The following is a 13569-nucleotide window of genomic DNA, read 5'->3' on the forward strand; positions in this document are numbered from 1 at the left end:
ATTGGCTTTGTCAACTGTTTTTCTGCATGTGTTGAAATCAGCATGTGGGGTTTTGTGTCTTCAAGTCTATTAATATGAGAGAGTATCTTGATTGTTGAACCAACCTTGCTTTTCTTGGCTAAACTTAACTTTGCCCTTTTTTCAGTTTGCTATTTTGTTGAGGGTTTTTAATCTTATGAGGAAAGTTATAATGCATACATTTTCCCTTTTACTTGAAATGCCTTTGCCTGATTTTGGTATCAGGGTAATATTGATCATCTAGAGTAAGTTAGGAAGTGTTACCTCATCTTTTACTTTCTAAAGGAACTTGTAAAACATTGAAGTTATTTGTTCCTTAAATGTTTGTTCTTATTCTTGGAAAGTGAATAGTTGCTTCTCTGTGAGTGTGTTCTGATACTGAGATTTGAACTCAGGGTCTGGGTTCTGTCTCTTAGCTGGCACTCTACCACTTAAGCTACAGCTCCACTTTCAGCTTTTTTGCTGGTTAATTGGAGATAAGAGTCTCACAGCCTTTCCTGCCAGGCTGGCTTCAAACCACAAGCCTCATATCTCAGCCACCTGAATAGCTAGGGTTACTGACCTGAGTCACCACACCTGGCTCAAAAATGGCCAGTTTTACATGATTGACCTATTTCTCTGATGACTACCAGGTTGAGTATATGTGAAGTACTTAGGGGTCAAGCATTTTTCCCATTATCTCATTTTCTTATTTATTTTCTTATTTATTTCTAGATCTATGTGAGCTTTATGTGAGTTATATATCTTACAAAGATTTTATTTCACTGACTTGTCTTCTAATTCTCTTAATGATGTCTTAATTTTAATGAGATCAAACATACCAATATTTTCTTCTATGCTTTCTCATATCCTGTTTAAATTTGCTCCTTAATAAAGCCATAAAGATATCTCCTCTAATATTTTCTATGAGCTTTTCATTTTGTCATTCATATTTAGGTCAGAGACTACTTTCAATTGATTTTGAGCATTTTAGGAGGTAAGTTTCCAATTTCATTTTTCCACAAGGACATCCACTTTTCATAGCTACTTTAACAGAAAGACCATCTGAATTGCTACCATTGGCATAAATCAAGTATGAGATATCCATGTATCTATGTCTCTCTTCTGTTCTGTTAGTTGTCAGACTATCCTTGAACCAATAATATACTGTCTTAGTTACTATAGTTTTGTAATAAGCTTTGCTAGCTGGTAAGGCCAGTTGGCTTTGGGTGTGAAAGAATCTGTTGACATTTTTATCAGTTATATTGAATCTAGATACCAACTTGTTATGATAACTGATATTTTCTTTCTACTTCTGTTTTGCCTGCGTGTGTGCATGCGTGAACGCGCATACACACACACACACACACACACACACACACACACACACACACACACACACACACACACCAGTCCTAGAGCTTGAACTCAGGACCCGGGAACTGTCCTGAGCTATTTCACTCATGGCTAGCACTCTGCCACTTGAGCCAAAGCTCCTTCTAGCTTTTATTTGGTATTGGAGATAACAGTTTTGCAGACTTTCCTGCTCAGGTTGGCTTCTAACCATGATCCTCAGATTTCAGCCTCCTAAGTAGCTGGTATTATAGGTGTGAACACCAGTGCTGGTCACTGACTTTTATTTTCATAATGAGTTTTACAATGACAAAGGAGACAAACCTTTCAAAATATTTGAAGCTAATCTCTGTCTTGCATACCTTTTATATTTATTCAGATACTTGATTCATCTAGAGTTGAAGCAAGCTCTTAGAAAAAGTCACTTTCTAACCATTCATTGCTAGTAGATAGAAATGGAATTGATTTTGGTATATGGATTTTCAGCCAGCTGTCTTGATAAACTCTCTTATTTTGAATAATGTATCTTTGGTGAGATTTCCTATAGACACATCACATCAGTGATGTTTTCTTACTCCTTTTCCCTACCTTTGTCTTTTTCTCTTTCTCGTCTGTCCTTGTCTAATTCACAGTACCAAGAGAATTCTTAGTACAGATTTCCTCAGAAGCAGACCCTGAGACAAGGCTCTGAATGCAAATTTACTTGGGTGATAAAGGGAAAACACTGGTAGGAAACTAGAGGTAAGAATAGGAAGGGTAGGCAGCTGATACAAGGGCTGTTGTTAAATTCTGTTTTTCTTCTTTTACAAGAATGAGAAAACAGGGCTGGGAAGGTGGCTTAGTGGTAGGGCCCTTGCCTTGCATGCCTGAGGCCCTGGGTTCGATTCCTCAGCACCACATAAGCAAAAAGAAAAAAGCCGGAAGTGGCGCTGTGGCTCAAGAGGTAAAGCGCTCCCCTTGAGCTGAAGAGCTCAGGGACAGCTCCTGGACCCAGAGTTCAAGCTCCACAACAGACCAAAAAAAAAAGAAAAGAAAAAAAATTCTATAAATCTAGGACAAGGCACTGCTGTCTGGCCTCCTCTAGGCTGAAATCCAGTTATTACCATTATCACCGGTGAGCTCAGTTCCTTAGCATTATCCACCATCCACCCTCCCTAGCCTACAAGCACAACCACCACTCAATGAAAAGCCTAGAAACTAGGACACTGCTGCACACCAGCAAATGCTACCTCATACTTAGCACTGACAAAGAGGCTAACATGCTGGCACTTAGGAAAATGTGCAAATCAGACAAAGTACTAAGAAAGGGGAAGAGGAAAAAGAGGAAGGGTAAGGAGAAACAGGAAAGGAGAAGAAAGAGAGAGGGAGGGGAGAAGTAACAAAGACATTATTACAAGAAAAAGCTTTAAGAAGACACTATTTTTTGAAAGTTATGCAAATAAATGTAAATGCCTAGATAAAATAAGTAACATGAAATCTATGAAAACTCATCCTACTGGAGACAGAAAGTTTAAGTACAACAATCTCTATCCAAAAAGTTAAGTAGGGGCTGGGAAGGTGGCTCAGTGGTACAGCGCTTGCCTTGCATGCATGAGGCCCTGGGTTCGATTCCTCAGCACCACATAAGCAAAAAGAAGAAAGCTGGGAGTGGCGCTGTGGCTCAAGTGGTAGAGCACTAGCCTTGAGCTGAAGGGCTGAGGGACAGCGCCCAGGCCCAGAGTTCAGGCCCCACAACCGGACCCCCCAAAAAAATTAAGTAAAGAACCTCCACAAAGCAGCATCAAACCCATGTGGTTTGTCAGAGGGATACTAAAGATGTCCCAGCAGGATTTCAAATATAAAAAGCATTAGCTGGTATCGGTGGCTCACACCTGTAATCCTAGCTACTCAGGAGGCTGAGATCTGAGGATTAAGGTTCAAAGCCAGCCCCGGGCAGGAAAGCCATAGAACTTTTTTTTTTTTTTTTGGGTCCGGTCGTGGGGCCTGAACTCTGGGCCTGGGCGCTGTCCCTCAGCTCTTCAGCTCAAGGCGAGTGCTCTACCACTTGAGCCACAGCACCACTTCCGGCTTTTTTCTTTTTGCTTATGTGGTGCTGAGGAATCAAACCCAGGGCCTCAGGCATACAAGGCAAGCGCTCTACCACTGAGCCACCTTCCGAGCCCCACCATGGAACTCTTATCTCCAATAAACCACCAGAAAACCAGAATGGTGCTATGGCTCAAGTGGTAGAGCACTAGTCTTGCGCCGAAGAGCTGAGGGACAAGAGCTGAGCCTAGAGTTCAAGCTCCATGACTGACAAAAAAAACAAAGCACTAAAGCTTTTAAAAGCATAAAAAGTGCTGGGCATCATGAGCTAGGATATGATAAAGACATCTAGGATATGATAATCACATCCATGTTCACTGCTGCAATATTCACAATAGCCAAAATATGGAAACAGCCCAGATGCCCCACAATAGATAAGTGGATCCAAAAAATATGGTACCTATACGCAGCAGAACGTTACACAGCCATTGGAAAGAATAAAATGTTATTTGCAGGGAAATAGATGGATCTAGAACAAATCATATTAAGTGAAGTAAGTCAAGCTCAGAGAGACAAATGGCACATATTCTCTCTGAAATTCAATCTAAAGTGCACTGGGATATGATAAATTATGTGGGATTCTAGATACACACAGTGAGACCAAAAGAGGACACTCTTAGGAGAGAAACACAGGTGCATTGCCTAAGTGCCTCTTTTTCTTTATATAAAAGAATATACATACTGAGATGAACTGCACAATATGGAAACAAGGTTTTTTTTTTATTTAGTTTTTCCTTTGTGATGATTCTGTCTTCTTTACCTTATATACAGTGTATTCATATGCATATCTTTGTGAGGATGTGGGAGAGGGCACAGAACTCAAGGAAAAAACTCACTGGAGATTGAGGAAAGTGAACTATACAGTCCATGGATGGAGATGGGAGGGAGGGCCTGAGAGAGTGAGGGAGCAGAAGACACTGTACAAAATGAAATGTAGCTATGCACCAGTGGCTCATGCCTGTAATCCTAGCTACTCAGGAGGTTGAGACCTGAAGGAAGGAAGGTCTGTGATACTCTTATCTCCAATTAACCACCAGAAAACTGGAAGTGGCGCTGTGGCTCAAGTGGTAGAGTACTCGCCTTTAGCTGAAGAGCTCAGGGACAACACCCAGGCCCAGAGTTCAAGCCCCTTGAACAGCAACAACAACAACAACAAAATGAATGTAGTCATTACCTGACACATGTAATTGTAATTACTCTGCACATCAATAATAAAAATAAATAATTTTTTTTAAGTGCTGGGTACTGGTGGCTCATGCCTATAATCCTAGCTATTCATGAGGCTGAGTTCAAAGCCATCCTGGGCAGGAAAATCCATGAGACTCATCTCCAATTAACCACCAGAAAACTAGAAGTGGTGGCTCAGTGTTAGAGCATTAGCCTTGAGCAAAAAAAAGAACTCAGGGATAGTGCCCTGGCCCGGAGTTCAAGCCCCTCAACCAACTAAATAAATAATCAATACGTAAAAAGCACTAAAAAGGAAAGCTTCCAAACTGGTATAGGTGGCTCATACCTTTAATCCTACTCAGGAGGCTGAGTCTGAGAATCAAGATTCAAAGTCAGCCTAGAAAAGCCCATGAAACTCTTATTTCCAATTAAGCACCAGAAAAGCTGGAAGTGGAACTATGGCTCAGGGTTAGAGCATTAGACTTGAGCAAAAAAGCTCAGGGACTGCACTCAGACCAAGTTCAGGCCTCAGGACCAACACACACAAAAAAACAAACAAAAAGGAAAGCTTCTAAATTATGTTTAGAAAGAGTAAGAAAAATAAATATAATACATGACATAATTCCCCATATGAATAGGTCTAAGCAGAAACAAAAACATAACCTATATATTCTCTGTGTGTAAAATTCTAAAAAACATCAACAATCTATAGTGACAGAAAGAAAATCACTGGTTGCTTGGGGGTCAGGAGAAGGAGCAGGGCTAGATCACTGATTGCCAAAGGATACAAAAAAATTTTAAGAAAGATTTTTTTTTTTTGTCAGTTGTGAGGCTTGAACTCTGGGCCTGGGCACTGTTCCTCGGCTCTTCAGCTAGCACTCTCCCACTTGAGCTACAATACCACTTCTAGTTTTCTGAGTGGTTTATTGGAGATAAGAGTCTCCTGGACTTTCCTGCCTGGGCTGGCTTTGAACTGTGATCCTCAGATCTCCGCTGCCTGAATAGCTAGGATTACAGGCTTGTTAAGATTTTTTTTTGTGTGTATCTTGATTGTGGTGATGATTTTGCAGATGTATCAAGTTGTTGAAATTTATAAAATTAAACTGGTGTAATTTCTGTTGCAAAAGGGCCTTGCTATGTAGCCCATGTAGTATTTGCCTCAAAAAACAAGCCAACCCACAAAAACACCACAATGAATTATCACTATGACTACACAGAATAGTTAAAAGTTAAACCCTGATGATGCCAAATGTTGGTGAGGGTCAGGAGCAACTGGAACACTCATACATTTCTGGTAAGTGTGTGCAATGGTAGAACTGTTTTATAAAACAGTTTATACATTTCTTAAAAAGATAAACAAGCAATTACCTTATGATCCTGGAATTTTACTAGATATGTACGAATCTGTCTATAAGAATATATCCATAAATGTACTTACATAAGAATGCTCATAGCCAAACACTGTAGCAACCTAAATGCCCATCAGTAGGAGAATGGATAAACAAATTGTAGTGTGGACTCACAGGGAATATCATTTTGTACTAAAAAGAGAAAAAAATACTTGTACATACAATAACGTGGGTAAATTTCTATAGTATTATGTTTATTTATATTTAAGTAGTTGTACAAAGGAGTTGCCATTTAACAAAGAAGCTTATGAATATAATATATATTGATAAATCTCACCCCTTTCAATTATGTTGATTTTAAAATCCAAATAACGGCCAGGTCTGATGGCCTGAGCCTCTAATCCTAGCTACTTGTGAGGTGGAGGTACAAGTACTTGGGAAATTGAGGTTTGTGACCAATGAGCGAGTTGTGAGCCTAGCAATTCAGCTATGGAGGAAGCTCAAAGGCCGGGCATGACAGCCCTCATCTGTCACCTCAGCTACCCAGGGGACCACAAATAGGAGGATAGTAGTTCAAACTAGCCACAGCATAAAAGCCTATCTGAAAAGATAGCCAATGTCGGGTGACAGTGGCTCCCACCTGTAATCCTAGCTACTCAGGAGACCAAGATCTGAGGATTGTGGTTTGAAGCCAGGCCAGGAAAGTCGGTGAGACTCTTATCTCTAATTACCCACGGAAAAACCGGAAGTGGTGCTGTGGCTCAAGTGGTAGAGCTCTCGCCTTGAGCTGAAGAGCTCAGGGACAGCTCCCAGCCCAGAGTTCAAGCCCCAATACAGATAAAAAAAAAAAAAAGACAACCAACACAAATAAAAGGGCTGATGGGAGTGGCTCAAGTGGTAAATCACTTGCCTAGCAAGTGTGAAGACCTCTAGAGCCACCAAAACAAATAAAAAACATTCAGATAAAGAATCTTAAGTTTTTGTATATGAAATTGTTGCATTTTAAAAATTGATCAAATACAGAGTGTTTTGTAATTCTTTTATTTTTAGGTATTTCGGTATGGTTCTTATAAATAGCTAGATTTTTAACTTTCATTTTATTTATTTATTTTTTGGGTCCGGTCGTGGGGCCTGAACTCTGGGCCTGGGCGCTGTCCCTCAGCTCTTCAGCTCAAGGCTAACGCTCTACCACTTGAGCCACAGCGCCACGTCTGGCTTTTTTTTTCTTTTTGCTTATGTGGTGCTGAGGAATTGAACCCAGGGCCTCAGGCATGCAAGGCAAGCGCTCTACCACTGAGCCACCTTCCCAGCCCCTAGATTTTTAACTTTCAATCTGACAATCTTTTTTTTTTGGGTCTGGTCGTGGGGCCTGAACTCTGGGCCTGGGCGCTGTCCCTCAGCTTCTCAGCTCAAGCCTAGCGCTCTACCACTTGAGCCACAGTGCCACTTCCAGCTTTTTCTTTTTGCTTATGTGGTGCTGAGGAATCAAACCCAGGGCCTCATGCATGGGAGGCAAGCACTCTACCACTGAGCCACCTTCCGAGCCCTGACAATCTTTTTAACTCTTTATCCTATTCTTCTCTGTTCTTGTTTAAATTCTTTTCTTAACAGCCACTTGCTCATGCCTGTAATCCTGAGGTTGAGATGTAAGGATCATAGTTCAAAGCCAGCCCAGACACCATAGTCCATGAGACTCATCTTCCACTAAACTACCAAAAAAAGCCAAAAGTGGAGTTGTGGTTCAAGTGGTAGAGCACTAGCCTTGAGAAAAAGAATCTCAGAGACACTGTCCAGGCCCTGAGTTCAAGCCCCAGGACTGGTACAAAAACAAAAACAGTCTACTTTTTCCTTTTCTTTTTGAAACAGGGTCATGTTATATAGCCCAAGATTGTCCTGAACCAATGATCTCCTGCCTTAGCTCCCAGTGCCGAGATTATAAGCATGAGCTACAATGCCTGACTGAGTGTGTGTATGTGTGTGTGTGTGTGTGTCCTACTGGAGCTTGAACTTATGGCTTGGGTCCCTTAGCTTTTTCACTCAAGGGTGGCACTCTACCACTTCAGCCACTGCTCCATTTCCAGCTTTTTGGTGGCAATTGGAGATCAGAGTCTCATGAACTTTCTTGCCTGGTTGGCTTTGAACTGCAATCCTCAGATCTCAGACACATGAGCCACTGGTGCCTAGCTTAGTCTGCTTATTCTTAATATATAAAAAGATGGATTTGCATTTCTACCATTTTACTAAGTGCTTTCTATTGCTTTAGCTTATCTAAATTCACATTTTTAGTATAAAAATATTTGAGTGTACATAAAACTTGAATAGTAAAATGAACACCTGTCATCTACCTTTCTACCTGGAGTCAATGCTCTTCCACTGCAAGTCCGTAGTTTACTATGTTTACATGACACACATGCATACACATATATGGTTTTACTAAACCATCTCAAGTCGCAGAATGGACTGAATCTTTTTTATTATTCCATTTTCCACTCAATTAGTCTGAAGTGGAATTGGTTTCCGAGGCTACTACAACCAAGTGCTACCAAGTGGGTGGCTAAAAACAACAGAAATGTATTGATTCACAATTCTGGAGGCTGGAAATACAAAACTGAGTTGCCCATAGTGCCATGGTTCATAGGGAGCTGTGGGCTGTGGGCTTATCATTGCTCCTTACTGTTTCCTAGCTGCTGGTGGTTTATTGGCAGTCTTTAGCTTGGCTTGTAGCTGCATCACCTTGATCCTGTTTTCCCAGGGCATTCTCCATTTATCTGTATATCTTCCCTCTGTGGCTGTCTCTGTCCAAATTTTTTTCTTCTTTTTACTTTTTTTTTTTTTTTGGTGTTTAGTTGGAGATAAGGGTCTCAGTCTTTCCTGTCTAGGCTGGCTTGAACCATGACCCTAAACTCTCAGCCTCCTGAGTAGCTAGGATTACAGGCATGAGCCACCTGGCCAAATTTCTCTTTTAAAAGGCCAGTCATCCTGGATTGCAGCCCATCCTCATGACCTCATCTTAACTCTATCATGTGCAAAGACCCTGTTGCCAAATAATCTCCACATTGACAGGTCCTGAGCTAGGATTTTGGTGTCTTTGGCAGAAGGCCAAAAGGTCTGATTGATTTGTTACAGAAGCAGTATACTCTTTAATTCCTTAAGTGATTTTCCTTGAAACTCTAGTATGTACCCTTGACTTAAGCACAATATAGATTGAATTTCTTCATTTTGAGATTGTAAGAAACTCAGTACATTTGAACCTGTTTTCCTCTCCTGAGCTTTATGATGCGGTCATTAATTACATATACTGTAAAGCTTGTAAGCATCAATGTTACTTTATACATTTACTAGCTACTTAAATTTACCAACATGTTTACCAATATTTTTTTCACCTTCTTGCATCTAAAGGACAATTTCCTTCTGTGCTTCAGTTCCCTTTAGTGTCTGCTGGTTGTAAATAGTTTCTGTATAAAATGTTGTTTTGCCAGGTGTTGGTGGGTCATACCTGTAATCCTAGATACTTCCAAAGCTGAGAGGGAAAGACTGCAGTTGGAGGCTGGCTTGGGCAGAAAAGTTTGAGAGACTCCTCAATCCATAGCTGGGTGTCATGATGTGTGCCTGTCACCCTCGCTTTGTGGAAGACTGAAATCAGGAGGATAGAATTTGGAGGATGGACCAAATGTAGGAAGGCAGCCTAATGAGATTGGAAAAGTGACATGAACCTTGAAGACCAGTGGGTCAAATGATTTTGTCCATGACACAGCAGGTCAGCAAAAGGGCTACAATGTGGAAAGTGAAAAATCAGATCCTCATTCAAACTTATTGAGGGTGGGATGTGTACCTCATCTCCATTGTGTTTCCACTCCTAAGACTTGCCTGGTGCTCCCTAGTATCCATGAATGAATGAGGTAACCAATCATCTTTAAAATTTCTGTGTAATTTACCTCCAACCCACCCCATAAGGAACCCAAGGGAAGAAGCTATAGGCTCTGGGCTCCAGAAATGCTAGATGAAGGAGAAAGACGTTTATGCTGAAGAATCTTGTGTGTCTGCTTTCCAGAGTAATCAATCTAGTCAAACAAGGTACAAATGAATATGACCAGTCCATGGCTAGAGTTGGCTGTCTTTGGAAAAGGAAGTGTCCCTGAGCCTGGGTTATGCGCAAATCAACCTAACATCTTATGTTTCTTAGACTGGACAAGCTGTGACAAAATTTTAATTTCTTAAAAAGTCTGTGAGGAAGCCAGATGGTGGTGTTCACGCCTGTAATCCTAGCTCCTCAGGAGGCTGAGATCAAGAAAAGTCTGTGAGACTCTTATCTCTCATTTACCTCCAGAAAACTGGAAGTGGTGCTGCGACTCAAATGGTAGAGCACTAGCCTCGTGCTGAGGACAGGGACAGAGCCCAGGCCCAGAGTTCAAGCTCCATGACCAACCAAAAAAAAAAAAAAATTGTGAGAAATAAAAAGTCTGTGAGATAGTTGGGTGCTGGTGCTCACACCTATAATCTTAGCTACTCAGGATCAGGAGGGCCGAGATCTAAGGACAACAGTTCAAAGGCAGGAAGGTCCAGGAGACTCTTATCTCCAATTAACCACCAGAAAACTGAAAGTGGTGCTGTGATTCAAAGTGGTAGAGAGCTAACCTTGAGTGTAAAAGCTTAAGAGACAGTGCCCTGAAGGCCATGAGTTCTAGTCCAGGACCAAAAAAGGTGATACTGTCCAAAAAGAAACATACTCTTTACCTAACTTATAACTGTAACCCCTCTGTACAACACCATTATAACAATAATTTCTTTTTTTGGGATCCGGTTGTGGGGCCTGAACTCTGGGCCTGGGTGCTGTCCCTCAGCTCTTCAGCTCAAGGCTAGTGCTCTACCACTTGAGCCACAGCGCCACTTCTGGCTTTTTTCTTTTTGCTTATGTGGTGCTGAGGAATCGAACCCAGGGCCTCAGGCATGCAAGGTAAGCGCTATACCACTGAGCCACATTCCCAGCCCCTAACAATTTTTAAACTGTTTTAAAAATGAGTTTAACTATCCAAAAAAAAAAAAAGTATGAGAATCAAAATAGCTAAAAATCCAAATAGCTACTCCTGTGTAAAAGGGAGATTCTGGTCTCGGTGGGCTGAGAACAGGTGCTTGGGGGCTGGTATTTCCTCTTCTAAGATTTCAAACTCCTAGGGACAAGACAATATTTACCAACGTTTTAAATAGGTACCTGTAATTCCTGAACTTTGCTTCTAGGAATTTATCATCTACCCCAGCTTCTTTTTATTTTTTTTGATTTTTTAAATAATTTTTTTATTGTGAAAATACTGTATAGAGGGGCTACAATTACATGAGCAAGGTAATGAGTACCCCAACTTCTTTTGATGCTCTGATTCTGGAGGTTCAAGCCAGGCTCAACCCTCAACCCCAAGTTTCCAAATAAGCACAATAGAAGGTGAATGAAAAATCCACTTTAATAATCTAGCTTCAGCTCAGCTCAGAACATTCCTCTCCAGTACAAAGGGGTGGAGGAGAAGTCTTGCCAAGAGGCCTCAATCCACTAAGAGGTTACGGCTCAGAGAAGGGAACAGCTCAAAGAAGCCCTAAAGTAGGAGGCAATGTGGGGTTAGAAATTAATGAGTGGCCAGACATAGGTGAGGTATTCCCCCATCAGTTTCTAGGCTTAATGACTGCTCCACTTTCTATCCCTTGTTTCCTCTCCTGTCCCTTTCTTCAGGAGCACATTAGGGCTCCTGGACTTAAAACTAGGGGATCAATGTGGTTTTGATGAGTGTCTCCCATAGACCAGTATGTTTAGCTAACAGCCTATGACACTACTGTAAGGTGTTGGATAAGGTGAGCCCTTTTAAAAGAGTTCTAGTGGGAGAAAGTTAAGTCATTGGGGTAGGGCATGACCTTGAACAGACTATCAGAACCCTGGTCATTTCCCGTCTCTCTTTCACTTCCTGGTCATCACAGAGAGCTGCTGCCTCCACCATGTATGCCCATGTATGCTGTGGGCTAATTGGTCCAAAACTATGAGCCAGAATAAACTCTTCCTCTTTACAAACTGTTTATCTTGGTCATGTTGCTACAGCAATGGACAGCTAACACAAGCCCTGCTTTCCCACACTGCATGCCCTAGCATCTACGCCAGGTACTTAGTGATGGAGAGGAGAGTTGGGTGGGAGTTACCTTGAAAAGGGTGAGGGTCTGGAGTACACCTGTGGTGCAGGCTGTCTCCCGGATGGAGTGCATGGCCAGCTGGGGACTGCCTAAGTCCAGCACCCGCAGCCCCAGCCGAGAAGCCAAGATAGGGCCAATGGTGGTACCACAGGGGGAGTCATTCCGCACCATGAGATCCTGGAAAGGAGGAGAGGTCATGAGCCACATGTGGTGAGTGCTTACTGGGGCCAAGGGAAAAGCCATCCTAGAACTTCAGGGTGTGAGAGAACAGTGTGAAATCACAAGGCCAACACTAACTGGCAGACCCCAAAGGACAACATACTCTTAATCCATCCCACTTCATCTGCGCTACCACTGCCTTGGTTCCAGTTGTCGTCATCTTTCTCCATAAGCAATCCATAGGAAGAACTTCACAAAACCTATGGTATGGCTTAAAGTAGCAGAACAGCTGCCTAGTTAGCATAAGCTCCTGAGTTCAAACGCAGGGAAGTATATAATTAGCAGCACACAACTACAACTCCAGCACTTGGGGGGCTAAGGCAGAAGGATCAGGAGGCCAGCGTGGGCTACAAAGTGACTTTCAGGCCCGACTTCATTACACAGCAAGACCCTGCCTCAAAAAAAAAAATCCTGGTAGAGCGCTTGCCTTGCATGCATGAAGCCCTGGGTTCGATTCCTCAGCACCACATAAGCAAAAAAAGAAAAAAAAGCCAGAAGTGGCACTGTGGCTCAAGTGGTAGAACGCTAGCCTTGAGCTGAAGAGCTGAGGGACAGAGCCCAGGCTCAGAGTTCAGGCCCCACAACCAGACCCCCCCAAAAAAAACAATCCTGCTGGGTATTGGTGGTTCATGACTGCTACCCTAGCTACTCAGGAGGCTTGACATAGAAGATCACTGAAGCCAGCCTGGGCAGAGAAGCCCTTTTTGTTGTTGTTGGTGGTGGTCATGAGGCTTGAACTCTGGGCCTGGGTGCTTCAGCTCAAGGCTAGCTCCCTACCACTTGAGCCATAGCTCGCCACTTCCGGTTTTCTGAGTGGTTTATTGGAGATAAGAGTCGCACAGACTTTCTTGCCCAGGCTGGCTTTGAACTGTGATCCTCAGATCTCAGCCTCCTGAGTAGCTAGGATTACAGGTGTGAGCCACTGGTGCCCGGCGAGAAGCCCTTTTGAGAGACTCCATCTTCAGTCTGTAGAAAGCCAGACTGGCAGTATGGAGCCATAAACAAGCAAGTCAGTCAAGTGAAAGCATGAGGCCTTGAGTTCAAGTCCCCAAACAAGCAAAAAAAACAAAAAAATCAACAGGCATTTTAATGTTCTCTCTGTCTCTGTTTCTCTCTCTCTGTGTGTGCGGGTGTGCGCATGTGCACAGTTAGCCCAGGTGGCCCTCTTCCACACCCCTGTGTGCGGGTGCGCGCGTGCGCACAGTTAGCCCAGGTGGCCCTCTTCCACACCCCT

At 42.5% G+C, this 13569-nt stretch overlaps 1 protein-coding gene across 1 annotated transcript in view; it reads right to left on the reverse strand.

The window, feature by feature from the left end:
- Positions 1–11386: 11386 nt before the first annotated feature.
- Positions 11387–13569, reverse strand: part of Dnpep (aspartyl aminopeptidase) — a 9769-nt gene continuing 7586 nt past the window's right edge. The window contains exons 13-14 of the mRNA XM_013011244.1: positions 12126–12293; positions 11387–11533 (exon numbers count right to left, since the gene is read on the reverse strand). Coding sequence (XP_012866698.1) covers positions 11483–11533; positions 12126–12293 — 219 coding nt within the window. The 3' untranslated portion in view covers positions 11387–11482. The remainder of the gene's footprint in view (positions 11534–12125; positions 12294–13569) is intronic.

The sequence above is a fragment of the Dipodomys ordii genome, unplaced genomic scaffold (assembly GCF_000151885.1).
Source record: "Dipodomys ordii isolate 6190 unplaced genomic scaffold, Dord_2.0 Scaffold1, whole genome shotgun sequence".
In the NCBI taxonomy this organism is placed as follows: Eukaryota; Metazoa; Chordata; class Mammalia; order Rodentia; family Heteromyidae; genus Dipodomys; species Dipodomys ordii.